Below are 24,677 nucleotides of genomic sequence, written 5' to 3' on the forward strand. Positions count from 1 at the left end.
CCGGACATGCTGCAGTTACCGCGAATCGAAGGCAGCAGGTCTCAGTCCAGCGGAAGCGAGGCAAAAGAGCCACGGAATCGGATGTGTTCCGGAGTTGGGGCGTAGTCTGGATCAGTGTGACGATTTGATTTCCCGCGACCTCGACCTCTGTGAGACCTCTAAACAGTTCAATTTGAGACGCCTCTCTGCAGGGCAGATGTTTTTTGCCCAAAACAAATTCCTACAAAGATGTCTTTCGGATGCAATGTTGGGCTGAAAGCCACTCATGCTATCATTGGGTGGGATGTCGGCGTTTTGGGAAAGCAAAATCCTTGAGGCATTTGCAACGCCCGGCTATGGTACAAAGAAAGACATTGATAGGGCGAACGAATTTGCAAACTGACCAAACTCGTTGACTGAAACAACTGCTACGAAAATAGTGTTGGTATCAGACACTGTTGGCCGCCACCTCCCACCCACAAGCTGCTGTTGATGGAGAATTGCCTGTGCCTCTTTTTCCCACTCCTTATTGCTGGGATCTTGGAGTTTTTTTTTTGCCGAGTCATCCAGGACGGCGCTACGGTTTGGATTCAATTGTGACAACCTAGCCGCGTAGAGGCTGAGGGAAGTTGATCTATCACATTCGGGTACCAAGTCCCGGATTCGAGTATTCAACGATCAGTAATCCCTCTAACCTCTATCCCAGCTGCATATCAACTTATCTGAACACTTCGTGTTCTTACACCAACACGACAAACACCTGATCTCCGAGTTTGCGAAAATATGAACCCTCTTGCTACTGGTCAATTGTGTAAGCACCAGGACAGGCCTGAGGACAATGGCTGGAACAGCGTACTCATGGAGCCCGGCTATGTGATGGATAGCATAGACCCGATTTGGTCCTATAACACTTGTGCTGCTGTTACACAAGCAAGCCCTTCCTGCTCTCCGGTGTATCTATTCAGCGGAGCATCATCAGGCAGTATGGCAGTAACCTATCCACAAATGCAGCAGAACCTATTCGTTTTCCACCCATATATTGGAGCTAGTGAGAACGAAGTCAATCCAGCTTTTGCCAACAACTACGAGAATGATGGAAGCTGGGGAATACAGCACGCTGGAGACGCTCGACAGCGTTTCGTCGAAGAAGCTTGCAACCAAATCCCACCCATCAAGCCAGAACTTCGAACTGTCCCCACAACGAGTCCTATCAGCGGCAGCAATGAACTGAATTTTGGAACAAAAGTCGACACTCTTATGAAAGTTATTCACACCAGAATCCAAAGCACAACACCACAGAAATCTGCATCTACTTCCCAAGGCAAACCGTACAAATGCAATGTCGGAAACTGTACCAAGAGTTTCAAGTCAAGGTATGACCTTAGGGAACACTACCGAACCCATACTGGAGAAAAGCCATATGTGAGTATTACCCACCTTCTACGTTACAGCTTTATCTCTGATATTCTATTCATAGCAATGTACGAAATCAGGATGTGACAGCAAGTTTTCGGCCCTCGGAAATCTAAAGGTAAATACAGAAGACAATCTCCTCATCTTCGTTGTTACTAACGAAGAGTTTCTAGACTCACGAACGACAACACACAAATGAACGCCCATACAAGTGCGAAAAATGTGATTGGGCATTTACACGGAAATTCACTCTTACCGTACACCAGAAAACCCACGAGCTAATCCGACCATCATATTACGTCTGTCCCCTCGATTACTGTTTCAAACAGTTCAGGCGACTCGGCAACCTCAAAGTAAGCTTCTGAGTCGAGTCATGTTGTATTTTCCCCAAAAACCCGCGTGTGGTGTTACTCCACCAATCATTCCATTCTACTACCCCTTGTTCGTCAATATTCTTGCCCCCCCTCCCTTTCCTGTCCCATGTTCACACCTTCGCAAGAATAGAAAGCTGAAAATGGTTCGTGTTTATAGACGCACCATAACAAAACCCACGCCGTCACGATCGGCCGTCTGACGGACCAGTTTGCCTCCATCAAGGACGGCGACATCGAGTCTGCTGCGGACAAGGACAAGGAGCTGTGGGACTATTTCACCAACCTTTACAAGAACAGCAGCAAGGGTATGAAGCTCCGCGGTAAGGATCGTGAAGTCAAAGGTGCAGATGGAGGACACAGTATGGTTGGTACTGGCAGGGAGAACTGATCGTTGGTTGGTGCGGAACTTGTGGGTGCGCATGCCTCGTTCTTTGTCATTGTGTTGTTCATGTTTTCCGAAGGATTGCAGTAATGATATGAAACATTCATTTCTTTGAAAAACTCAAGTTGCTCTATCTAGTCTAATCGAATTCCGCGAAGCTGCTGTGCCAAACGTTCGAAGTGTCATCCAATTGGAGTAACTGTGCCCCACGCTCTCGTGTTGTCAGAGGCGCCCTCGCCTCTTTTCGGATAAGGCACTAGCTTTCCGTAAAGCTTTCGTACCAATGAAATCATGAGATGCTATCATTCGGAGCTTTTATCCGAGACACAAGCGGGCCTTCACTGAGATCGAATAATAGTTTGTTGCACGTCGTAAACTTTATTTGATCGGCATTCAAGCAGAGATGGCATCTGTTAGCAACTATCACGATTCGAGGAACTGTGCAAAATGACCTGATTCGTTCGGGAAGCTCGGATAGAGTGGATTGTGAGTAGGGAAAAATGGTACTTCACATGCGAGCAGGGGACCCGTCATTGCCACCACCATATTTGATACTCTCGCTGGCAGATGCCAGAGTTGTACCATGCCTAGTGCAATTTGCCCCTTGTTGGAAAGCGCATTCCACAGTTCTCGCATTTGAATGGACAATTTAATCGAGCGCGGCTATAGATGGTGTCAAATCCCTGCTCAAGCGTGCTGAAATGAGTGAGCTGTGCTCGTCGACAGTTGGGAGCAGAGACTAAGAATCGCATTGAACCAAATGTAAAGACAGAGAACAAGTAACAAACAATCGGACGAGAAGATGCTCAAGAACGTTTGGATCGATAGCAGAGTTAGTTGTTTTGTTGTTTGAAAAGGGGTTGCTTTGAAGACAACGACGCTTGCGAGCAGGAATAGAAGTAGCTATGGCTATAGTAATTTTGATAGAACTTTGAACTTTGTGACGACGGTTTTCTTTTGGACAATCACTCTTGATTCTGTGAACGCTACTCAAATGTCTGGCGATAATGCGAGTACTACTAGATTTTTTGTATGAAATAAGGTAATAGTGATATTTTCAAAGAATTTTGCTGTTCGTGTCTTTGTAATGGTTTGAGGGTTTTCATTTAGCATATAGCTTTAAATAAATATCTACTTGTAGCGAAATATAATATCGGTAACGAACAGAGATGAGATTTCTAGAGAAGAAGTCAAGTCGAAAACAAGGGGTAAAGTAGTATTGGAATTGGAGTTTGAAGACGTGAACGAGGAACTAGGGTTAAGTGTAGGGGTTGGTGGAGGGAAAATTGGCACGAAAAGCCCTTTAGAATCGTCTGGTGGAAAGATGTCGTCGAGAAGTTGAAGGTCGATATCGCTTAATTTCCGCGCCGCGAATGCATTAAGCTCTTCTGCGTTGTCTAATGCCGAAATATGCCAGCTTCCCATCACTTGTTACAGTAATCAATCCCTTAACGATACACAGATAATCTGGTAATCTTCGAAGATGACGAACCACACAATCCTAAGGCAAACTCCAAAACCCCCTCCGATCCAACCACCGAGCAAACTGCCCCACCTCGTCGCAAAGCATGGTGAGATGTTGAGGACAGGCGCTGGGTTGATGATGACCAACGCCCACTTCCTCCGATAGAGCAAGAAGGCTTCGCTAAGTCATCACAAATCAATCCGCACGGCAAGGAGAAAAATGTACAAGGCACATTAGAGAGAAGAGAATATGATTGATGCACGGTCCAGTATGCTCGTAGGAATTGGGGGTAATGACATAGCACTCAATCCACAGAGGCTTTGTCTGTGCTTTGCTGACACGTTTTCCATTTTACCTTTTCCTCAGAATAAGTTCCTCCACCCCCTTGTATCTGGGCATGTTATTGGAGTCCTCCACTGCTGCAAACGACTAGCTCCAATGTTTAATCTATTTCCTCATGATTCTGAAAAGGCCAGATTTCATCGAACTCCTTCCTCTGTTCTTCTGTATCGGCGCTTTCCGCCAGCTCATTTTTAATAAGTTTAGCCCTCGCTCTCGCATTCTCAAAATCCTCATTCAGTACCAAGCCGTCAATGTTAATCCCAATGAAATCGCGCACTTGCTGCATCTGCTCGTTAACGTTGTTCTGCTTAGCGTCCCTGTCGAGGCATTCCTCGATTTCCGCTGGGGGGTAGCGAACTACGCAATTATCTTCTGGAGAGGCAATCTCGGACCATTGCGCTATTGTCTTAATCAATTGTGCTTGGAGCGATGTGTTATCACCTTCCCATGGCCGACTAGCAGTATCATAAGGCTGGCTCCTCAAAATAAGGTTATACTTTCCCATTGCGTGGAAGTGAGCCTTGTTGAGCTCACTGGTGTAGCCAAGGTAGAAGTAGTGCACTTGCCGTCGCCGGTATCGCTCCATCTCTACTTCTTTGTCACTGCCGGTCATGTTGGCGAAATCTTCTGCAAGTTCTGGACGCCGGAAATTCTCGGAATCATCGTCACCGTAATTCTGGAAATGCTTCGGGATTTTGGCTGGTAAAAATATTGGAAGGATCGTAGCATGTTGCCAGTCGATGATGCCAGTGATGTCGCCAGAGTCGGAGATGAAGATATTGCTGGGTGAGAGGTCAGGGTGACGAATAGTAGGTACGTTCAGCTGCTCTACTTTCGGAACGAGGTGAGGAGCAACTTTTAGGTGGTCTAATAGATGACGAATCTGCACCTGTGGATCTACCTTTTGACGATTATAGAACTCCCTGTAAAATGGTCCCCGTGGATACCGCTTCTCGCCGAATCTCTGGAGCCATAGGATCTCCCTCTCACCAACTGCTTTCAACACCTCTTCACTACTCTTCCCTGAAATTAACTTGCTTAGCTAGCTTAGGATCATACAGATAGGGGCGCTCACAAGGTCCGCGACTGGCAGCGAGCTCATTTCGCTTTTGGTACCACCAGAGATACTCAGTCGAGGGTCCAATGCAGAATTTGCCTACATCTTTGAGGCTGTTGTCTTCGGGCATATCCACGCTCTTGACATCAGGATCCAAGGAATCTTTGAAAAAAAGACTACCACTAGCAGGAAACCGAATGCCAAACAGAAGCCTTTCTAAATCCACAATCTTCTCAACAACCGCCATCCTTTCTTTAAATGTCATAGTATGCCATGTATCCGCTAACTCCCTCCCTGAAACTCGCTCCATGATGATATATTCTGTTCCAAGTGGATTAGAAGCAGATGAGCTCCAGTCGAGGATCTTGGGAATTGGAATGCCATGCATACGTAGAAACTCCATCGTGGCAACCTCGCTAGCGACGCCGTATTTGCGAGGAATAGTACAAGGATATGGGAGGCGTGCGATGACCTTCAACCCATTGTGGAAAGTTGCTTCAAAGATACGGTATGAACCAGCCTCTGCGATCTTTGTGACGAGTGCAATATCGGTACGTGGTAGCCCGACAGATTTGGCAACAAGGTGACACAGCTCGTTTATGTTGAAGTAGAGTCGCCTCTCCGAAAGGCGCAGATGTTCATTGTAACTGGGGACACGTGTACGAATTAGCGAAAGTGAAAGATCAACCAAGATCGGTCGATTTTATACTTACTGCCACCTACCGGAAGTGAAGTTGAAGAATGAGTTGGTGGCGTCGTTGATCTTAGCCATCCCTTTCTGACGCCTTTCCATGCTGTATTTCCGCGACCGGACTGCCAATAAAGCTCGCTTCTCTCTACCACAAGGCATGCAGATAGAGCGGAGAGTTTTCCGGACGAGACTGTTTCTTTGCATTGCATTGTGAACAGAGAAAGTTGAAGTTGGAGAAGGTACCACGCGGTGGTTTGAATGATCCTTTAGCCGCCGCAGGCTAATCTTAGTGGGGCTATGCTCCACGCCAGGCTCCGTGAGACAATCCATTGGAGCATACAAATCACATAATACAAGAGCGCAAAATCCCAAGCAACTAAATTCTATCTAAACTCAATCCATTCTTAATCTTCGCAGCTGACTCACTGCCACACGACCGCCCCGTTAGCATATTTGATAAAATACTTCTTTTGTTTATTACTATAAATCCAATTCGAATTTGCATTACTCTCAGGTGCATACCATTCGTCGACCCCGATTATACTACAATACCATATGCCTTCGTTACCCCACTAAACCCATTCCGACGAGTTTGAACCTCCAGTTCCGATTCCAGTTTGGGTCCCGGTTCCAAAACCACTAGCCCCTCCTGCAGAGATTAAGCCCTCCCCAAAATCAACGCCTTTAAACTCCTTCGCAAAATTGTCTTAGCCTATAGCAACGTCCTCTACCGACCTGTCCTTCTTTACATACATCACTCCCATGACAACATGTGTCCCGCCATTCTTTTCGCGCCACTAGCAAATAATTGAATCCAAGCGGGGGAAAACATCACAAAAAGCGAGAACGAAATTTTTGGAATCACGCAACGAAAACCACATCTAGTAGCCCTATTTCTGGTTAATTGAATAGCCTGAGCCTGTGTGCATCGCCCAGTGCGATATAAGTTTAGGCGTTATGGCGTTAACGTGGCCTCAAGTAACTGCATGGTCCAATGATCTCCGCGAGCACGCTACATACCCCAGCAGATACCTAAGAGAGGCACTCCTGTGTATCGAATCCGCAAAGGAACAGCCGATCCCAATCCCCTGAGTGAAAATCATGGTTGCCACCATGAGCGCTATCCTCACCAAAATCGAGAAAGCCCCAGGCCACACAGCTGTCATGCAAGCCCTCACAACCATCCAGAACGACCTGAAAACAACAGCAACAACGGTTCAGACAACGGCTGCGACAGTTCAGCAGACCGCCATATCATCACAGCAAGTCGTCAAAATAAGCCAGGACACGAATGCAATCACCAAAGAAGTCGCAATGGCCGGCAAGCTGACATCGACGCTGCTGAAGGAAACGAACGACATTGCGAAAGCCATACACTCTTCCCCAACTCCCAGAAGTTCATATGCCTCAGTACTTAGCAGCAATGTCTCGCAAATTAGCAAACCAATCACAATCTCTACACAAACACCATCTCTAATCCAAGCACAGCGTGAGATCATCGTGAAAATCACTGACTCCACAACCATTGAGAACCTAAGAGCGAAGAACCCACGCACCCTGCAGGGCCACGTAGACCGCGCGATTGAACAGAGCAAGAACAAACACATTGAGAACATCTACATCGTATCGGCAAACTAATTGAAAAGCGGAGATCTAAGCATTAAGACTATTAATACTAAAGATGCCGAAATACTCAGACAGTTTGCTAACGAGTAGACAAGCAGAATAGGAAACGGTGCCTCGATACAAACCCCAACGTACGGCATTGTTGTACACGGGATACGTACAAGTTCAATGGACATAGAGAAGTTCAATCAAATTAGAGCTAAAGTATTACAGGACAACAAACCATTCATCCCGAGTGCAGACATCAAGTATATAGGATGGCTATCGAGATCGGCCTCCACCAAATCAGCTTCTTCCATCACCGTTGAATTTACAAGACCAGCTGCAGATGCGAACAAAATAATCGATGAAGGCCTGATCTGGCAAGAGAAGCGTTCCAGTGCGAGAGATATGACAGGAAGTGTCGCTTGAAGCAATGCTATAAGTGCCAGAGATACGGCCACATAGGAACCCAATGCAGAGCACTTGCTGCATGTGGCTACTGTGCAGAGGAACACAGCTCTAGAGATTGCCCCACTAAAACCAACAAAGAGGCGACGAGGAAGTGCGCTATGTGCAAAGGGCCACACGAGGCCTGGAACAGAGGATGCTCCGCGTAGATTCCATTCACCAACTAAGTCAACCTGAGTGTCCACCACTACCTGGAAGGCGACCGAGAAGAATTGATACCGCCCAGAACTTCCGTCGCACGATACAAATTATCGAATGTCCGTACCTTTATTCACAAGAGATGGGACAACCGTGTAAGATCACCCACCCTTTCATCTACTTCTGCTAACAACTGGACCACAGTGCGTACGATGGACAGTCATGGAGGTGGAGATCACCAACCTGCCGACACCTTCCACCTATTTCCGAAGCTACCAAACGAGTTACGCCTTATGATATGGGAATGCGCATGGCCAGGACCTCGGATGATTGAAGGCGTGACTTGTGAGGATGAGGAGGCCGAAGAATATACAGAGGCCACGAATTTCCACATTGCAGGTTCTTTATCTACTTTGCTGGAACAGGATTTCGGTACGAGAATTTTGGAAGGAGAGCGTTCTGAGGAGTGTCCTCCTCCTGTGGCCCTTCAAGTCTGTCACGAATCTCGAAAGCATACCTTGAGCCAATATCACATTGTGGAGTCGATGGCCGGCCCATTCTACGTCAATCCTTACCGCGACTGTCGGCTCGAGTCTCGTATCTGAGAAAATGAGTACATCCTCAGTCTTGGTATGCTCCCCTGACGAATCCCCGGCGGCCCCCCTTTCCAGCTCAAGTAAGCTTAAGTAGCTCCACATTCCGTGTGACCCACCTGGATTCAAAACCTCTGTGCTGTCCACCTGCTGCTCCTGTCCTCCTTCTCACTCCTTCTCCTCACCAATTACCGAGTGCTGTGAGCGGTGCAGCGGTGCAGCGATACTGCAATCCACCGGTACAGCAGTGTATCCAGTGAAGAAGTGTAAATTCTAGTCTCAAAGCAAGAAGCAAGTGAGCTCTGAGAGCGGTGTTGAGAGCTAATCAAGTGACAGTACGGTAGGAATGTACATAGATTTTGAAGAAATAACTTTCTACTAGAAAGTTAATGCTTACCAGATCCAATGGCTCATACTTGATGCCCTCAGTCCCCTCCGTAGGTCTCGGGTCTATCACTAACATCAATTACATTAATATTTCCGTTTTTCTCGTAAACCGAGAGGCTGGTAGGGAAGGCTGCAGAAGTGAGAAACCGGAGATATCACAAAGACCATGTCCAAGAAAAACCTGTTGCAATGGGGATCCTCAAGTTCATGTTGCACTGAAACAAGGGGAGGCTTGTGAAAAGTGATTCGAATTGATGGCATCCTGATATAACATTTGAGATAGTTATTACAGAGCATTGGACCCCAGCATTCAATGGCTTCAATGTTAACTTATGGATTGATTAAGCATAAGCGATAATGCTCTTTGATGCTTCTTCTCATCGCCTCTAGCTTTAAGATCAACATTGGTCCCCTTCTGTTTCTCTCTTGTCTTTGCATCAACAAAAAATCGAACTTGTACTTCATTGCCTTCACTCTGTCTTATTCCGGGCAAGCCTAAACGAGTTCGATTCTCAACTTCTTTTCTCGTGCTAATTTCCTTGCATTATTAGAGGTCAAAAACTGCTGTTCATTTTCCACTTGGCCAACACCGCATCGTTCAACGCCATCTTACATCTCCCTTTCTTCAGTACGATAAAGACTGGTAGACGTGTCTGTTATGCCCTGGAGTGCATGTTCCACCTCCTATCGCGAGTCTGTGGGCGCAAATGGACTGGGTATATTCGGGGATGAGTGCCAAAAATTAGAGAAGCTGAAGATCATGTTTTCAAAACAGATCTAAGAAACTTCATATATTACGAGGACATTCTACTGTACATTTCTACTCTCTGTTTGTACGGATTAAGCGGGGACTCACTTGATCTCTGGGATATTGTCAAGTGTCTATTCGAGTTACCCCGAGGGGCTAGCCAAAAGAATATTATAAATTGCTAGCTAGAGCACTTTAATACTTATAATCTACTTGAATAACTCATATGGACCCAATTATATGTGCATTAGTTGGCTATGGGTGTGTTTGATGTATTTCAAATAAGGCCTCGTTTATTGAGGGGAGACTTTTCATGAAAACGGGATCTTTCAAATCTATTCCGCACAGCTTCAGATGACTTGTAAAGGTTATTTGAGCTCAAACCGCTGTTTTGCAAGAGTCACAAGCTTGATACGTAGCAGGGGTGTTGAGCGTCAGCGAAATGTTGATTTGCTAAAGGCAGCTTAACTACCAAAATGCGACTTCTTGAAAATGATGCATGCTTTCCGCCACTATATGGGGAGGCTCTTGATAGTTGTGATGGACTGATTGTGGAGTATGAGCTCATCTGTGATAAAGATTGTTGAGAAATGGAGAAATGGAGAAGTGGTGGATCATAGTATGGAGTTATGCCAAAAGTTCAAAACTTTGAATAAGCGATTCGAAGCCCCATAACTGCTCAAAATCACTCTTTACTGATGGCATGTTGATTTCCAACTCTCCTTTCTTTGCCCCGAAGAATTTTGTTCTCGTCTCGAAATCTCCCCCCAAACGCATGCGCCCACCATTTTTGGAAATATTTCAAATTTGCTGTTACGCTCAAGAGGGCTTCTGTTCAGTTTAAAATGATTATCGTCGTTACATCTTGAGCGGTAGGAGTGGCTAGGGCTTGATTCTGCTAAAAGACAGAAGTTCGGAAATTTCTCCTGGGAAGGACGACACTCGCCATTCTATGCTGCAGACTCCTACCACTATCAGACATTGAGTAATCGATCATAATAAGGTACATGATGCTTAGAGAAGAGAGGAACTTGGATATATCGGCCCTGCTGAGAATTCCATATTTCGCTTGAGCCGGATGGCGACAAATCTGCATTTCATAGAATGAGCTGCTGCGACTACTACTCGTGTCTCCGACTCACTATTGCTATCATAATGATCGATTCATGCTAAGAGAACGCATCATTAAGTAAGTTGTAAAGAGGTTTGTGATTCTCGTAGCATCGATTAGTGGAATTTTGAAATTTAGCAAAAGCATTGGTATTACCAATCCTATATGTTCTAAGCTTTAAATTAACCTAATATGTTCGTTTCCAGCCGTCCGGCTCTCGCATGCTTCGAAATCGCAAAACCCCGACCGCTTCTATCATGGCGTTCTCACAACGCATTGTATTGATATTTTGCATCAACGCATACACATCCTATACCTCAGAGAATCGACTTTATGGATGTAATAGAGGTCTGGTTGAGCGTAAAGTCTATCGGTTGCGGATTACGAGTATTACGTCCCTCGTAGCTTTTTGCGCCAACCTCTACTTGATCATGGCTCAACGAACACTCCCCCGCTTGTATCCAAACTGCTCAAATAGTCTTATTATTACAATATCATCCTCCCGGACCAGTATTGTAGAGCCAAGAGGTGTCCTCGCTATGCTTCTTTATCACGTGCTAAACCATGACTTCACAATTATCGGGAATTTGTAATTTAAAGCACAAAGTCATACTACTAAGTGAGAATGGTGGTATATATCTAATACTTAGTTTGATATAGACTTTTGATGGTAATATTAGTATTTATGTAGTATCATAAAAAGAAGGGTTTGGGCGCAACTTTAGACACACGGGAAACTTTCAAATAGAGCTATTATTGTTTTCCATCTTATGAAAAAGTTGTATTAACAGTACTTTGATCATTTTATCTACTTGAACAGACGTGGAGAATCAAGTTATAAAATCTTGCCAATAATATATCTCACTAAAATACTGTAGTTTATAGGGAATCCTTTACCTGCACTTATAGTATCTGTCTTCATGGCTTCTGAAGATTTATATGTATTAATAACTCGGAATTATTAGACAGAACCTTGATAATCCTAATAACGCGACTATGCTGACCGGGGAAAAAATGAAGCTATTTTGCGCAAAGTGCTGAAGGAGGGCCCCGTTTGCTTTTATTCAAGAAATATCTAATCAAAACTCATTTAACGTAGTATATTTTACTTGAGAAAGTGCTGAAAGTGCTGAAAAGAAGTTATTCTCTTTGTGTTATAATAATATCAACTCTCACCAACACATAATCTAACCGGAAATCACCAAATGTTTGAGAAGGTGTCCCAGAACTTTCGCGATCATAGATTCTTGCATTCTTTAGCGATGAGACCTATTTTAAAGTAAGTCGTAGGTGAGATGGTGGAGGCCGACAGAAAATCAAAACCTCTCGCTATGATTTTTGGTCTCGCTTAACTAAAAATTACTTTTGGGTATGCCGGAGCATTGGAAGAACAAGTTTTCAAACACGCCAGAGCCATCAACAGGGATTTACTCGTAATTTTTGCAGTAGTCGGCGTTTGAACTTGATCTGATTATGGCTCCGGCAACTTTAAAACTTTATTTTTATATCAAAACTAGTTTTAGGTATGTCGGAGCGCTAGAATAATGAGTTTCCAAACACGCTCTGGCCATCAATCGGGATATTCGGCCACTTTTTGCGGAAGTCAGAATTTAAAATTTGTTGGCTTCTGGCTCCGGCATACTAAAAACATGCTTTCAGTCCAAAAACTAATTCTGAACATGTCGGAACACTGGTTAGTCAAGGATTCGACTACATTCAAGCCTGGAGATATACACACCAAGAATTTGTTAAGCAAGAATATTCTGAAACTTGGAGATTTCACCTTCCTTTTAGGCTGGAAGGTAGTGAGTAAAGAACCTTTAAGTTTGAGGGCGCCCGAAGCAGAATCTATTGAAGTTTGAGAAATACCGACAGCGTCATCGAAAAGTGCACGTTTTAGTTAGGAGTCGGTATTGAACTGTGCTCAATTCCCACCAGCAGCGGTATCAAAGGATAGATATAGACCAAAAACCAACTCCAAGACTGACGGAGCAATGGGTGGGAGAGAATTGGCGCATAGCGATCAATGGGGATGTTGTATGAGGGGTGGGAATTCGCCCGTATACGCACGGTGGGACTACCAGCATAGTTTATTCACCCTGGACGTTAATTTGAAGTATATAAGGGACTTTCTATAGCTTTGAATGAACCAGAAAATGTCAATTGGTCAAACAGCGCTCAAGTGACTACTCGACATCCATGATACTCGAAGGAAAACATTATATTGTGGTGATTACTGCAGTCTAGACTATCTGAAATACTTCATAGCAGCTCCAAGTATCCCATGAAGGTTTCTGGTCCCATCGCTTGCAACGGCGGAGGATCCCCGAGGGGTCGGACGTCTTACAGATTTATCATCACGTGTTGAACCATATCGATGATTCTTACGGGATAACTGTAACCTGTTGTCCTAAAAGAGTATATATGAGCTGTAAGTACTTCATACTACAATACGAGACTCTGCAGATAAAAGATGAAGGAGACCGACAGTGTTGAAGGTGGAGTCACGTGCGTTCAGGGGCTTGCGCCTTCGACTTCCAACTCACGGGGATTTCGCGAATAGAGAGATAAACAAAAGTGGTTTCGTGTGTGGCTAGGGTATCATGCCGATAGTCTATTCTACAAGTTTCAAAGAGTCTGCATGCATATCAGCGATTTCCGCTTAGTTTGAAGTTTTTGGTGGTGATTTCCATAAATTCCAAAATAGAGCTCAATGTTTGATACTATTCTGGTAAACTTTCATGGGAGCGAGCATAGACCTCCTAGACCTTCCTTTATAGGAATCGATTACATGGAGGAACGTTTGGCAGTGAGTAAAACCAAAACGATACGGGGATTTGTATACAAGTGACTGGGTGACATTTCAAGAGCTTCAATACATGTTATAGACATACTCGAAGCCCTTCATGGTCAAAGGGATCATTCCTCGGGCTATTTCCTGAAAAGTCAACTTTGCGACTTAGGGCACTTGGAGCACTTGGATCACTAAAATCTCGTCTTAAAGCTACGAGGAATTTGAGCATTACAAACGAATATCGATACATTCGGCGATGTTTTGACAGATTATAGGCTTCCCGCAGACCGTTCTGGATGATTCCTCAAATTGCGGATTTTGGTTCAGAGATTTTGGGACGAGAGACATTTTTTTTTAAAATGAACACACTAGAAGATCCAAGAGCAGCATTAGGACAGTGTATGGGTAAGAGCTTCATTGCACAAGTTTGGGTTCTTGATAAGAAGGTTTCAAAAGTTGACCATTTTCCACAACATAGACGTTATATCAGCGTGGAAATCGCAAAACTCAAACATGAATATCTGGACGGTTTAGGTACTGGAAATAGATAAGAATGCACTCAAATTCATCATCCAATGACTTAGTTTTAAACAGAAACAAGTTAACATATGTCGAGTTTGATCCGCGAGTCGTCCCATCATAGGCAAAAATCGGAACTTTCGATTTGCGGAGTTCCCAGTCACTCTATGTGGCAAACGGGCACCCATCAGACCACAATACCATCGCCATAGTCTAGACATTGTAAACATCAAGTCTCAGTTTTGTCGAAATCGGATCCAGAATCGTGTCCTCTACAAAAAAGTAAAATCAGCGAACAGACTTTCGGAGGTCTCTGTATGCTATTCACTGGATTCTTAGCAGATGTACATAGTGTTTAGAGACAATCGGAGCTGTCTCGGTAACAGTGTTGATCCTCGTGAAACACTTACCGTTGGTGATGTGGAATCTCGATAATGGTTCAGGTTTCTTTAGCCAAATCGAGAGATTCGAGAACAACTCGACTAGCGGAGAAACTAGATTTCGGCAGCTAGTGTAACCGAGAATCATCTCAATACCTAGGTAGATTACAATAACATGCAGCGAGGGAGGGCGGGCACATGCACCTGAGAATCTGTAGATGAGCATGGATGAGCATGGCTTATTTGCTTGGATTTCAAGTCTTGAAAGATTTCTTGATCGTAGTACAGTCTTTCTAACACATGGCAGATGTTCCTTGGTTCAAATTGCCGAGTTTGTGTTTTGCGCATAAAATGCCAACACTTGAAAAGTTCACATTGACGAGGCTTCATTGAACAAGCAGATCATCCTCATCTTGTTCCCATGTTACCATGATCTTCTTCACATAGTCTCAGCGGGATATGTTTCGCTTCCATGAAGTAAAGTGTCGCGATTTCCAGCCCAACCTCAAGATATCCCGCCATCCTCGCTACCACACGCCCATGAATTCCCATCCGTGCCGCAAATGAATCCCTCTTCCCTCGCAGCTTCACCCGACCTCTGTGAAGGTAACGCACCCCCCTGCTTTTCCAAACTAAGCCTCTCCCCCAGCGCCCGATAAGGTACGTAGCCCACGACGCCATACTGAAGGATGTTCTTCTCGATTACCAAGTACCTCCTTAGCTGGGTCTGACGGAGTGATACGACACAGTAAAAGGACAAAAAATCAGTTCGAGTACATAATAATCCCAAGATATGGTGCCTGCATCTGTATAGATCGAAGAAACACCTTGCCGCGGGGATAAACAGTCTGACTCGAGAATAAAAAACAAGAAAAGAATGAGAGTCAGCTACAAAGATACATTCAAAGCTCCGAATTGCAATTCGTATACTACTCTGAGTATCAGTGATCAAGCTGCCATGAAGAACCCTGAGAATGCTCAGGGCGTCGCTACCCCTGAATTGAGTAAGCGAGGCGCCATTCCGGATTAGGCAGTAAAAACGATTTCCGGTAATACACATTCGCTGTTGACTCGTGTGATTTTCGTGTTCAGGAATAGTTGTTTTTAAAGATGTAGCTGCCTTTTACGATATGTAATATGTCGATACTTGAGAACTTCTCTACTTCAAGCTTCAAGCAATCATGGTACCGCACGTAGTCACAAAGGATCAAGTCACACTGGAAACAACATGCATTCCGCTGGGATCATCACCTGTATCTGCAAAACACTGGAGCTTCTCCCTTAATATTCCCTAGAATTTTCCTCGTTCTTCTTCCAAGCTTCTCCTCCTCCTCGCCCCCTTCCAGTCTTCCTCCTCTCTCTTTCTCCTCCCTCCTCCCCGACCTCAAAAGCAGTATCACAAAGTAAACTGTATTGAGTAGCAGTGAGAGGCGGGCAGCAGCTAAATCTAGGTCGCAGTAAGTCAAACTTATGGCCAATGGTAAATTTCATTACTCTGTCAAGGGTGCCAGACTAATAACACCTTTCTTGAATTGGCAGACATATCCGTTGTTGTTTTCTCTTTCTGACTAAGAGTCAACCGTACGAACAGAGCAAGAATTGATTATGAAATATCTGGTAGACATAGCCCTGTCTTTTCGACTTACTTTTCATAGAACCGTCTGTGTCACACAATATTCTCCCTTTCAACGTGACGTTAAGAAAGGAAGAGTCATTGGTTCAGAAGGGAATAGTAATTTAGGCTGCACTTTTTTGCATTTGCCATATAATCATCCGTCAAACTGCGCTGTTTTGAAATAACTGTTTCAGAACTCGCACGTATAAACTCAAAGGATAAGGGCGCTCCATACAAAAGGTTTCTGACTCTATGTCTCATCCAGCGAAAACTCCCTGACACTTGCTACAGGCTTGTTTCCAAGTATTCCCGACCACCGCTCCCTTGAACGTTAGCTATCCGTCAAGAAGCTGCTTTGGATAACAGACAGGAATCTGTAGAGCTGCTTTTCAGCAACCTGATACGTGATTATGACCATCATAACAACCTTGTGAGCTATTCTTGTCCAGTTCAGAAACAAAATCCACTTATTTCCATGTTCGAGATTAATTCGGTTGAAGTAATGATATTGGAATGAGCTCCTTAATTTCGAACGCATGGGTGAATGGCCCATTAAATGCGAAAAGAAAACACAATGCCCTATTTGGATCATTGACCTGGTCAAGGAGGAAGAACAAGACGTTTGTGCAACCCTCGACCACTATACCAACAGTGTAGAGTCAAACAATCGAGTAGTCTGGGCAATCAAAACCAGATATGTCCAACAAACAAGACATCATTCCCTCGACATCCATGCGTCTTTGTGTGCCATGATATCGTACCATTTCAAAACCATGATTCTCCGCTTGATCTCGTTACCACAACCTGCAAGTGTTCTAGTCAGCAACGCTTCTTGGACGCCTGGAGCGGCTGCAGGAAATTTCGAGTCTTGTAGGTATCCTCTTTATTCTTCCTTTGTATGTAGCTATTCCTTTTCAATCCATAAACAGACGATCTCGTATTTCTTAGCCTGCGCTTGTTGCTCGATTCGGGGGTAGGAGTATAAAGGGGTTCGTGAAGGATTTGTCGTTGTAGACCTGATAGTGGTGAAGGTCGACGTCTTCAAATGCGCTAGTTTATTTGTACGGGTGTCTGTGTGCTCCACCTCACTGAAAGTGTGACAGTGATTCTGATGAGACTTCGTATGGGAGACTGTGTTTTTTGTATCCTTTTCGAGGAGGAATCTGCGCTATCGCATTAGAGTATGTATTAAAAATGAGGAGATCGTGCCATAACAAGAGCAAACTTACCTCCAACTGTTGCGCGCAATAGTAATCTCACCCCTTATTTTCCAACCTTCCTCAACGATGGTGATTGCTCAACGATGTATACTCGAGAACGTTTGCAAACCAAATAGATGAGTCGAAAAAATTGAGTTGCCATGTATTTGATTCGAGCGCTGAGCGGGTCGATGCGTGAAATCTAAGTGAGGATGTTGGAATATCACTTAATAAGTGTGATGTCACATGATATCATAGTAACTATACTATGAATCATAGACTACTTTAGGGCCCACAGGCCTATTCTGTGTATATATATAGCCAGCCCTCTGCTATATGAGCCAGCAGATCAGTCAATCAAAGCTATGCACACATACCATTTCAATAGAGGAGTGAGTCTGGTGGTTCGTTGGCTCGAGAATGGTTACTCACATTGATGGCGTTCCAACCGAAATAACTCCTCTTCTCTCGCAGTTGCTTTGCCTGGTTACCATTTATGCAGAGGACCATAGCTCTGCCATTTCGGCCCACAGCAATCGTGGGCATGGGAACTAGTTGCTGAGAATATATGAAAGTTTAGAAGGGTGCGAGATATATAAAAAGAGAGATTTCAAGAGAACCATAAATGAAAGGAATATAGGCGTTTAGAAGGAAAGAAGAGTAAGAGAATAGAAAGAAGAGGACTAGGAGAGGAAACAGATAGCAAAGGTCACTTTGTAGGCTTTATCAAGACGAGAAGATGTTTGGGTTTTAAAGATTCATTGTATTTCTATGTACAGGAATGTTTAGGACTGCCACAAGGAAAAGTGGCCTACCTTTTTAGGTCATATCCATTGCTTCCGCTTCGTCGGGGTTCTTCTCGGCCATGGTATCCTCATTCACCTCGTCACTCCAACTCTTCTTTGCCACGGATACGAGTTGCGCAGGGGTTCCGGATGTAGCCACGAGCGGTAGTAGAGATGTACCACCTCCAGTTGAATCATCAGCATCTTCTTCAGCTTAATTATATTTTTCGTCTTAGTTTTCCGACGCCGCTGCGGTTAGGACGATTGGAGCTGACCCCACCAGTTCACATCGCCCGGAGAATGGATACAAGGGTTTCACTGTTTCACTGCGGATGCAAATGTTTTATTCCTGGGCGTCCACTACCTCGTCTTCCGTGATCCCGTTTCTCGCGGGGTGCGGGGGTGGGGTGGGTAGCGGCAAGTGACGCCCTGCGGCTGAGACTGTGCGGGGCATCAGATTCGGACTACTGTATTGGTATTGGCCCCCACCCAATTCGTGCCTACAGACGATTCCTAATAATAATACGGTTACTGCCAGCGCATGGACTTTCTGGCTCCATACTCCATAGTAGTTTCAACCTCGTAGCTTTCTTTTCAATCTGAGTAACTAACTAACAATGGTGATCACAACGGCTATATTAAAGCACTTCGGATTTCTCAACGACAGTCTTGTCGAGGCTTGAGCAAATGTCTTCATGGCCGAACCACGTCCAATTATGAATAGCGGTCTGTGCTCAAGCTCGAGTATGCCTTGCGATTGCAACCTCGAGTGCACCGACCACAAACCACCTTCGTACGAATACACCATGGCCGATTCTGCTCACTCAACGAATACCGGTATGTATCTATTCCCTTTTTCAATCTCGAAAGCTAAGAAATACGCAAAAGGACGCACCGAAGCTCCCCAACTTCTACCCGTCACCGAACCCACACGCGTTCCTCCGTCGTTGGCAAAGGATGATCCCCTTTGCCTTGCACAAAAATGCAATCTGCCTACTTGGCTTTATTGCGTTCTTGTCGCTGTGTTCGTTCTCGCAATGCTCTGGATCGTTGCTCCATACTTCGGGACTCAAAAGTTGCTATCAATCTAACTCAGTTGCCAGCCTTGCGATCACGTGGGCGGCCCTTCCCCTCCCGGAGCTTGCGGAGAACTATTCCCGGCTATTGCATAAGATTGGAGTGCCATCCTCAGTATGTTTGTCGTGTTTTCCGAGATAAATCAAAGCGTACTAGCCACTCATCTAGGCTCTACTCTTGCTCAACACTTTTTCTTCTTCGTCGCCCAACTTCCACACATCATCCAACATCAAAGACCTTTTCCTTGGGCAATATGGAGCATAAAGGTTGTTTATAGGTGGGAATGGAATTTATAAGCATGGCAATGGCATTCATGGGCATAGCAATAGTGTTTGGGCACAGCACGTTGATCTCTGATTTCTAGATATTAATTTACATTAATGTGACAAGCACATGCACTACGCCTTCTCCTAGTAATTATCAACTCTCATCACTGGTGATCACTTATGCCCTTCTTAACGAAGATGTGCTGCTGAGACTGAGGCTTTATTTCCGGGCTGTTTATCAGCGGCGTTGTTTAGCTATAGCCAGCTCGATATGCTTTAATTGTTTATGAATAGCATGGCTAGTTGATAAACTAAGGGTGCTATACATAAAACACCCTGTTATTTATCAATGGCATATGCTATTCGTGAATAGCGGGGGGTTTATTTATAAACGGTAATTGTTTATTTATAAACTAGAACAAATATTTAAAAACGCAAATTTCTAGGCGGTGTACAAAAAGGTCTGTGCGTTTATAGTTGAGATATGGTCAATGGCAAAAAACTTTTCGTTAATTATTAAAGCAATTATTTTTCGTTATAATTTTAAAAAAAAATAATCATTGCAACGACGCAACGACACAACAACGCAATAACCACGCTTACCGCAAAATCATGTCGTCGCAGGAGAAGGAAATCACGTCTCCACGGGCTGAAGCCGATAGTCTCAGCTTCGTCCGCTTAAATCCTCCGTCTGGTCTCGTGTCTGAATCTAAAGATAATCAGGATCGAGTATCTCACCTTGAAAACAACAACGGACCCGAGCACACTGAGCATGCAGGTAAGATCAATTTGCGGTCCGTCAACTACGGCTGATAATTAACTTCTAGTCTTAGCTTCTCTCCCAAACAATCCCACCGACCTTGTCAACGACAACACGAACGAAATAAGCGCTGACGAGGTTATGAAGCTTCTCCGATCAGAACTCGAGGGAGGACGTGAAGAGCGACGTGAAATTATGAAGCTTCTCCGATCAGAACTCGAGGGAGCACGTGAAGAGCGAGAGCTACATGCAGTTATGGAGCTTCTCCGACCAGAACTCGAGGGAGGACGTAAAGAGCGACTACGCTTCGTGTTCATTATTGCGCTCTTGGTTTTACTTTTGAGCTTACTTCCGGGCCGTACTGAATACCTTCATTAAGTCTATCAAGTACGCCCATTCACGTTCTAAATTTCGGAAGCAGTATTAACAAGTCTATCCAGGTTCGCGACTTCGTCCTTCGACACAACGCTGCCGGTCCTTTGACGGTGGTATTAAAGACAATATCGAGGCATTGCATAGGCATCTAGGGTAGAGGGATGGCTGTGTTTTGGGTTCAATCGGAGGGCAGGGCAGGGCAGGAATAAGCATCGACGAGCATGGAGTCTAGGAGCATTAGAATTGCATTGCAATGGCATTACTCGAAAGCAAAAGCAATGCATGTATAATTCTCTTCTTCGTGGTTTCGCGAAATAAATGGTGAATGAGACCAGTCATGTGATTTTCGTGAGCGAGGCTGTCATCGAAGCACTTGACCTTCGGCCGCGAGTAGATTAGTCAGCTCCTGCGGAGCCTATAAGTCTCCGACGAAGTCAGAGACTCTAAATCAAGCCCTTTCCAACCTAAGATAGGTGCACATAAGCGTAGGATAGGAACGGCATTGGATGAGATACGGAATACATAGTAGCGCGAACAAATGAGACAACATGCTGTTTTGAATGTTATAGCATAACTTTTTACAGTTTTGAATGGTCAGCGTTGAGTTTGATCCTCTAAGGCTGAACGCATTCCAACGCTATATATGTACACTTGTCTCATAAACTACATTCCACCAGCATTTTCAAATTGTTGGACACAGTGAAATGGCGCAAAATTAGCCTTAATGATATACATCATGCTGGAAATGCAATCAGTGCGAATGTTTGCTGTAACTATTTTATAGTCGTCGTTATAGAACCTTAGAGGTTCACCAGCAAACTCGCATCCATGGACACTTTAAAGTTTCAACTCTCCCTTATCCCCACTCTTCTTGGAGAACTTCTCATACAGGCCAGGCAGTACTCCCGCAAGAATTGTCATTTCTTCTGTGGCATGTTGACACAAACCCTTTGGCAAAAAGTCCGGGACCAGTTCCATCCTCACTTGAGCATCCTCCACTCCTTCCACATCACCTAACCAGAATCGACTCCTCATCCTTACTCCCAACTTCTCCTTCTTAATCAAATGAATCAGATGACCATTATAGATCACTTCATTCGTTTCATCATCCCAATTTCCAACACGTGCACAGACTGCCAGTTCATATCCTTCCTTCTTGAAATCCTCTTCCCACTCCGTCCCAAAATATTTCTCGGGAGAAACAAAGCTTATTTTCAGCTTCGCAAGGTGACCACCAATGTATTCGTGTACCAAATGGTGGCTATCTATGTACATCGAGTCATTATTGCTAGGACCCTCCCTAGAAGAAAAAACGTGATCGAGAGGGTGCCAGAGTTTATATTTCTCGGTATCCTCGATCCAGCCGAACCACCAGGCTATCATTTCAGAAGTACAATTTGGCATATATGTTGTGGCGGCAATATGGTGCATGCCTTCAGAATTTACGGCATAGCCAGTCTCGGTTGGTGGATAGGGGTTCGTGAGGAGGAGTTTGGCTTCGGAGACGAGGAGGGGAAACGGACTTGATTCAGCGGCCATTCTGATTGTGGATATTTTGTCAAAGAAGAATTTATTCTGATCTGGACTTGCGATGAATGCAGTGTTGTCGATAACAAACGACAACCCTCTCTAGTTATATGTACCACAACAGGCCAACTCGGATGTCTACAAAGGTACCGAGACCGAAGTGTTACTTGAAGATCGTGGGGTGGGCCATGTGGGGAAGTGCGGGGTCAAGTTGACTAAGTGGATTGCTCCCACCCACTCATGCGCATGTATCATGTAAATGTCGAAAGCCATTTCTCATCTTCATTAAACAAGCAATAGACTCTAGCAGATATTTATTCAATCTTTCTTCATTTCATGAAAGGTAAGTTATCTTGAACTTTCAAATCCTGGACGCAATGTCTCATTCCAATCCGGTCTGTCTGAGTAGATTGGCCTTGTGAATCCAAATCCTGAAAGCCTTGCCCTTGAGGTAGAAAATGATGGTCGTCATATATACAGCAACATTTATGGAAGCAATAGTCATAAAAACAACGACGAGTCCATCAGAGGTAATCCAATCATTGATGACCCATGTCCAAATCCATGCGATCGCAGACTTGAGGCAAGAAATTGTGACCATTAGCTCGCCGGAAAGCTAATCTTGTTAGTATTGGAGCTGCACTAGAAAAGGATTGAAATCTTACCTCTTTGTGGCAATCAAGCGAGTACGCCATAGCAAGTGTGGCTCCCATTTGAGCACCAGCAGACAAGATACCGAATCCAATGATAGGGCCTGACCAATGTGTCTTCGCATTGTAGGTCAATGAAGCAATTAGAGCTCCGAAAAAGGTCAAGGCAATAGCGATCGCACAAGCTGGTAGACGCATCTCTGGCTCACGTATCCCATGATTTCGCTTTGTAGCCCAATTTGCAATTCGGTCAGCCAATGGACCACAAAGATACGTTCCGACCAGTGAGCCGATGAACGGAGAGATGAAAATGAGGCCTTGATCTCCTGAGTTGAACAGGTATGGACTCCATACATGTTAGCGGTACTCGAAGGACTAGACCACTCCAGACTTACGGTGGGGCAAACAATTGAGCCACAGAAGCTCCGAGAACAACATTCCATCCCAGGCTCATGCCATATACAAGACTAGACCAGAGTACCGTTGGATATGTCATCAGGACGAAAGGGCGAAGGAAGGTCTTCCTCAAGCTCACACTATGGTCAACCTGAGAGCAGAAGGCTAGATTCTTCCAGTATGACCTTTCTGGAACTTCTGAGACTTGCGGAGCACTGGTATCGTTTGATATTCGTTCAACCTGAGAACATTCGCTCTTCGTGCGGACTTCTTCTGGAATAGACTCTGCTGTCTCGATCCTTTGGCTAGGTAGCATAATCTGGGGCCGGACTCCAAGAAATTTCGTCTCCGGCATAGAGAATATCAAGGTGATTTGATTGATGAAAATCGATATGGCAATAATGAAGAATGCCCAGCGCATACTCAGCGTCTGTATGATGAACGCACTGACAAGAGGACCAATTTCGTTTCCACCAAGAACGCCAAGACCATAGATAGATATCTTCTCCCCCCTCTCGTGGAGGTAAAAGATGTCTGTGACTGTACTAGGGACTATAGCTTCGATGGGAGCCTCGAAAAGACCTAAGAATGCTCGGCCGACGATGAAGGGAGTGTAGGTTGTCTCAGCAGCAATTGCAAGCCAGATGCAGGCAATTCCCATAAGGAAATTCGAGGTGAGATACACTGGACGGCGCCCGTATTTGACAGCAAGTGGCCTAGACAATATCAACACTTTCTGATGCATTTGATCTGCATAGGACCTTCGGCTTCACTCACATCCATAATAGATTACCCTGGGAAAGAGTTAGCAAATTCTGGCTTTCTGAAAATGAAGACCAGTCGTTTCAAAGAATATCCAAAATCTTTGTAAAATGCAGGTGTACTTCCGAAAGGCTGACGTGCGGAATGAGAAGAAGAGAGTACTTACAATGCCTTGGCAGATCAATGTCGCCCCATTTGCATATGTGAGATATGTCAAAGACTTCCCAAAGAACTCTGACAGCTGTATCATTCCTGGGAACGTCAATAACGTCCAACACTTTCCACTCTCTTGAGTTCACCAACCTCCAGCCATCATCGGGCCCGTAACGGCTCCACTGCAATCTTAGTCAGTAACTTCATCTGGAGTTCAACATAAAGCAACTTACTTGAAAGCATAAGCAACACCATTCATAAGCACTACCCCCTTCTTACGAGTCGACCATCGGAGCGGGTCATTTGGATCTGTAAGTGACGGTTGCGGGACAAGGAGAAGATGACCATCTCCAATTTTAGCATGTTGAAGCTTGTGTAGTCTTTGTTCTGTTGCACCAGGCCCTTCTTCATCCATCAATATCTCTGTACCTGGTGCTGCTACAAACATTGAGTCAATGGTATCACTGCCCATGTCTGCTTGATGCGCTCGTTTGGCCATTGTGAAGTCGTATTGTGTTACCAACGTCGTGGAGTTGGGTGGAGGGAATGGGGTTTGTCGAGTAAGCTCTCCTTATAGCTAACGACATCAAGAAATGCATGTGGAATAAGTTGATTCAATCCGGGGATTTTCAATGGCCGACATTGTTTCATGGCAAGCTTCCC

The 24,677-nt window shown here is 44.7% G+C and overlaps 8 protein-coding genes across 8 annotated transcripts; 4 read left to right on the top strand and 4 right to left on the bottom strand.

Moving 5' to 3' along the window:
• Positions 1-1,236: 1,236 nt before the first annotated feature.
• On the top strand, positions 1,237-2,154 carry LY89DRAFT_589497 (uncharacterized protein; the record flags this gene model as incomplete). The annotated part of the gene is made up of 4 exons (XM_018209536.1): positions 1,237-1,401; positions 1,457-1,510; positions 1,566-1,745; positions 1,924-2,154. 4 exons carry the CDS (start codon positions 1,237-1,239, stop codon positions 2,152-2,154), a joined length of 630 nt encoding a protein of 209 aa, XP_018068498.1.
• Positions 2,155-2,555: 401 nt separating this feature from the next.
• On the bottom strand, positions 2,556-3,008 carry LY89DRAFT_686671 (uncharacterized protein). Its single transcript, XM_018215338.1, has one exon. The coding sequence runs from the start codon at positions 2,898-2,900 to the stop codon at positions 2,736-2,738; it is 165 nt and encodes a 54-aa protein (XP_018068499.1). The 5' UTR covers positions 2,901-3,008; the 3' UTR covers positions 2,556-2,735.
• Positions 3,009-4,055: 1,047 nt separating this feature from the next.
• Positions 4,056-5,784, bottom strand: LY89DRAFT_698588 (serine/threonine protein kinase; the record flags this gene model as incomplete). Its single annotated transcript, XM_018216992.1, has 3 exons — positions 4,056-4,978; positions 5,031-5,659; positions 5,726-5,784. The coding sequence occupies 3 exons, from the start codon at positions 5,782-5,784 to the stop codon at positions 4,056-4,058; spliced, it is 1,611 nt and encodes a 536-aa protein (XP_018068500.1).
• A 1,020-nt stretch (positions 5,785-6,804) lies between these two features.
• On the top strand, positions 6,805-7,341 carry LY89DRAFT_671520 (uncharacterized protein; the record flags this gene model as incomplete). The annotated part of the gene is made up of 1 exon (XM_018213222.1): positions 6,805-7,341. One exon carries the CDS (start codon positions 6,805-6,807, stop codon positions 7,339-7,341), a length of 537 nt encoding a protein of 178 aa, XP_018068501.1.
• Positions 7,342-8,059: 718 nt separating this feature from the next.
• Positions 8,060-8,522, top strand: LY89DRAFT_736195 (uncharacterized protein; the record flags this gene model as incomplete). The annotated part of the gene is made up of 2 exons (XM_018220094.1): positions 8,060-8,072; positions 8,122-8,522. The coding sequence occupies 2 exons, from the start codon at positions 8,060-8,062 to the stop codon at positions 8,520-8,522; spliced, it is 414 nt and encodes a 137-aa protein (XP_018068502.1).
• Positions 8,523-20,149: 11,627 nt separating this feature from the next.
• On the top strand, positions 20,150-20,660 carry LY89DRAFT_130574 (uncharacterized protein). Its single transcript, XM_018205240.1, has 3 exons — positions 20,150-20,169; positions 20,225-20,538; positions 20,592-20,660. Exon 2 carries the CDS (start codon positions 20,293-20,295, stop codon positions 20,527-20,529), a length of 237 nt encoding a protein of 78 aa, XP_018068503.1. The 5' UTR covers positions 20,150-20,169; positions 20,225-20,292; the 3' UTR covers positions 20,530-20,538; positions 20,592-20,660.
• A 564-nt stretch (positions 20,661-21,224) lies between these two features.
• Positions 21,225-22,177, bottom strand: LY89DRAFT_686673 (uncharacterized protein). Its single transcript, XM_018215339.1, has one exon. The coding sequence runs from the start codon at positions 22,063-22,065 to the stop codon at positions 21,364-21,366; it is 702 nt and encodes a 233-aa protein (XP_018068504.1). The 5' UTR covers positions 22,066-22,177; the 3' UTR covers positions 21,225-21,363.
• A 226-nt stretch (positions 22,178-22,403) lies between these two features.
• LY89DRAFT_720520 (MFS general substrate transporter) lies at positions 22,404-24,672 on the bottom strand. Its single transcript, XM_018218576.1, has 7 exons — positions 24,248-24,672; positions 24,165-24,196; positions 24,028-24,113; positions 23,877-23,893; positions 23,099-23,815; positions 22,719-23,049; positions 22,404-22,669 (listed from the first exon to the last, which is right to left on the bottom strand). The coding sequence occupies exons 1-7, from the start codon at positions 24,511-24,513 to the stop codon at positions 22,436-22,438; spliced, it is 1,683 nt and encodes a 560-aa protein (XP_018068505.1). The 5' UTR covers positions 24,514-24,672; the 3' UTR covers positions 22,404-22,435.
• Between the last annotated feature and the right edge of the window lie 5 nt (positions 24,673-24,677).

The sequence above is a fragment of the Mollisia scopiformis genome (genome assembly GCF_001500285.1).
Source record: "Mollisia scopiformis unplaced genomic scaffold LY89scaffold_17, whole genome shotgun sequence".
NCBI classification, from domain to species: Eukaryota; Fungi; Ascomycota; class Leotiomycetes; order Helotiales; family Mollisiaceae; genus Mollisia; species Mollisia scopiformis.

What these genes read in the sequence shown, in the direction of transcription:
- LY89DRAFT_686671 (XM_018215338.1), bottom strand. Translation starts at nt 2,900, where the DNA reads ATGCGATTCTTAGTCTCTGCTCCCAACTGTCGACGAGCACAGCTCACT.
- LY89DRAFT_686673 (XM_018215339.1), bottom strand. Translation starts at nt 22,065, where the DNA reads ATGGCCGCTGAATCAAGTCCGTTTCCCCTCCTCGTCTCCGAAGCCAAA.
- LY89DRAFT_720520 (XM_018218576.1), bottom strand. Translation starts at nt 24,513, where the DNA reads ATGGCCAAACGAGCGCATCAAGCAGACATGGGCAGTGATACCATTGAC. An exon ending in GCTCAATTGTTTGCCCCACC is followed by an intron (nt 23,050 to 23,098) that starts GTAAGTCTGGAG and finishes ACATGTATGGAG; the next exon opens with TCCATACCTGTTCAACTCAG. An exon ending in CGCTTGATTGCCACAAAGAG is followed by an intron (nt 22,670 to 22,718) that starts GTAAGATTTCAA and finishes TAACAAGATTAG; the next exon opens with CTTTCCGGCGAGCTAATGGT.
- LY89DRAFT_130574 (XM_018205240.1), top strand. Translation starts at nt 20,293, where the DNA reads ATGAAGCTTCTCCGATCAGAACTCGAGGGAGGACGTGAAGAGCGACGT.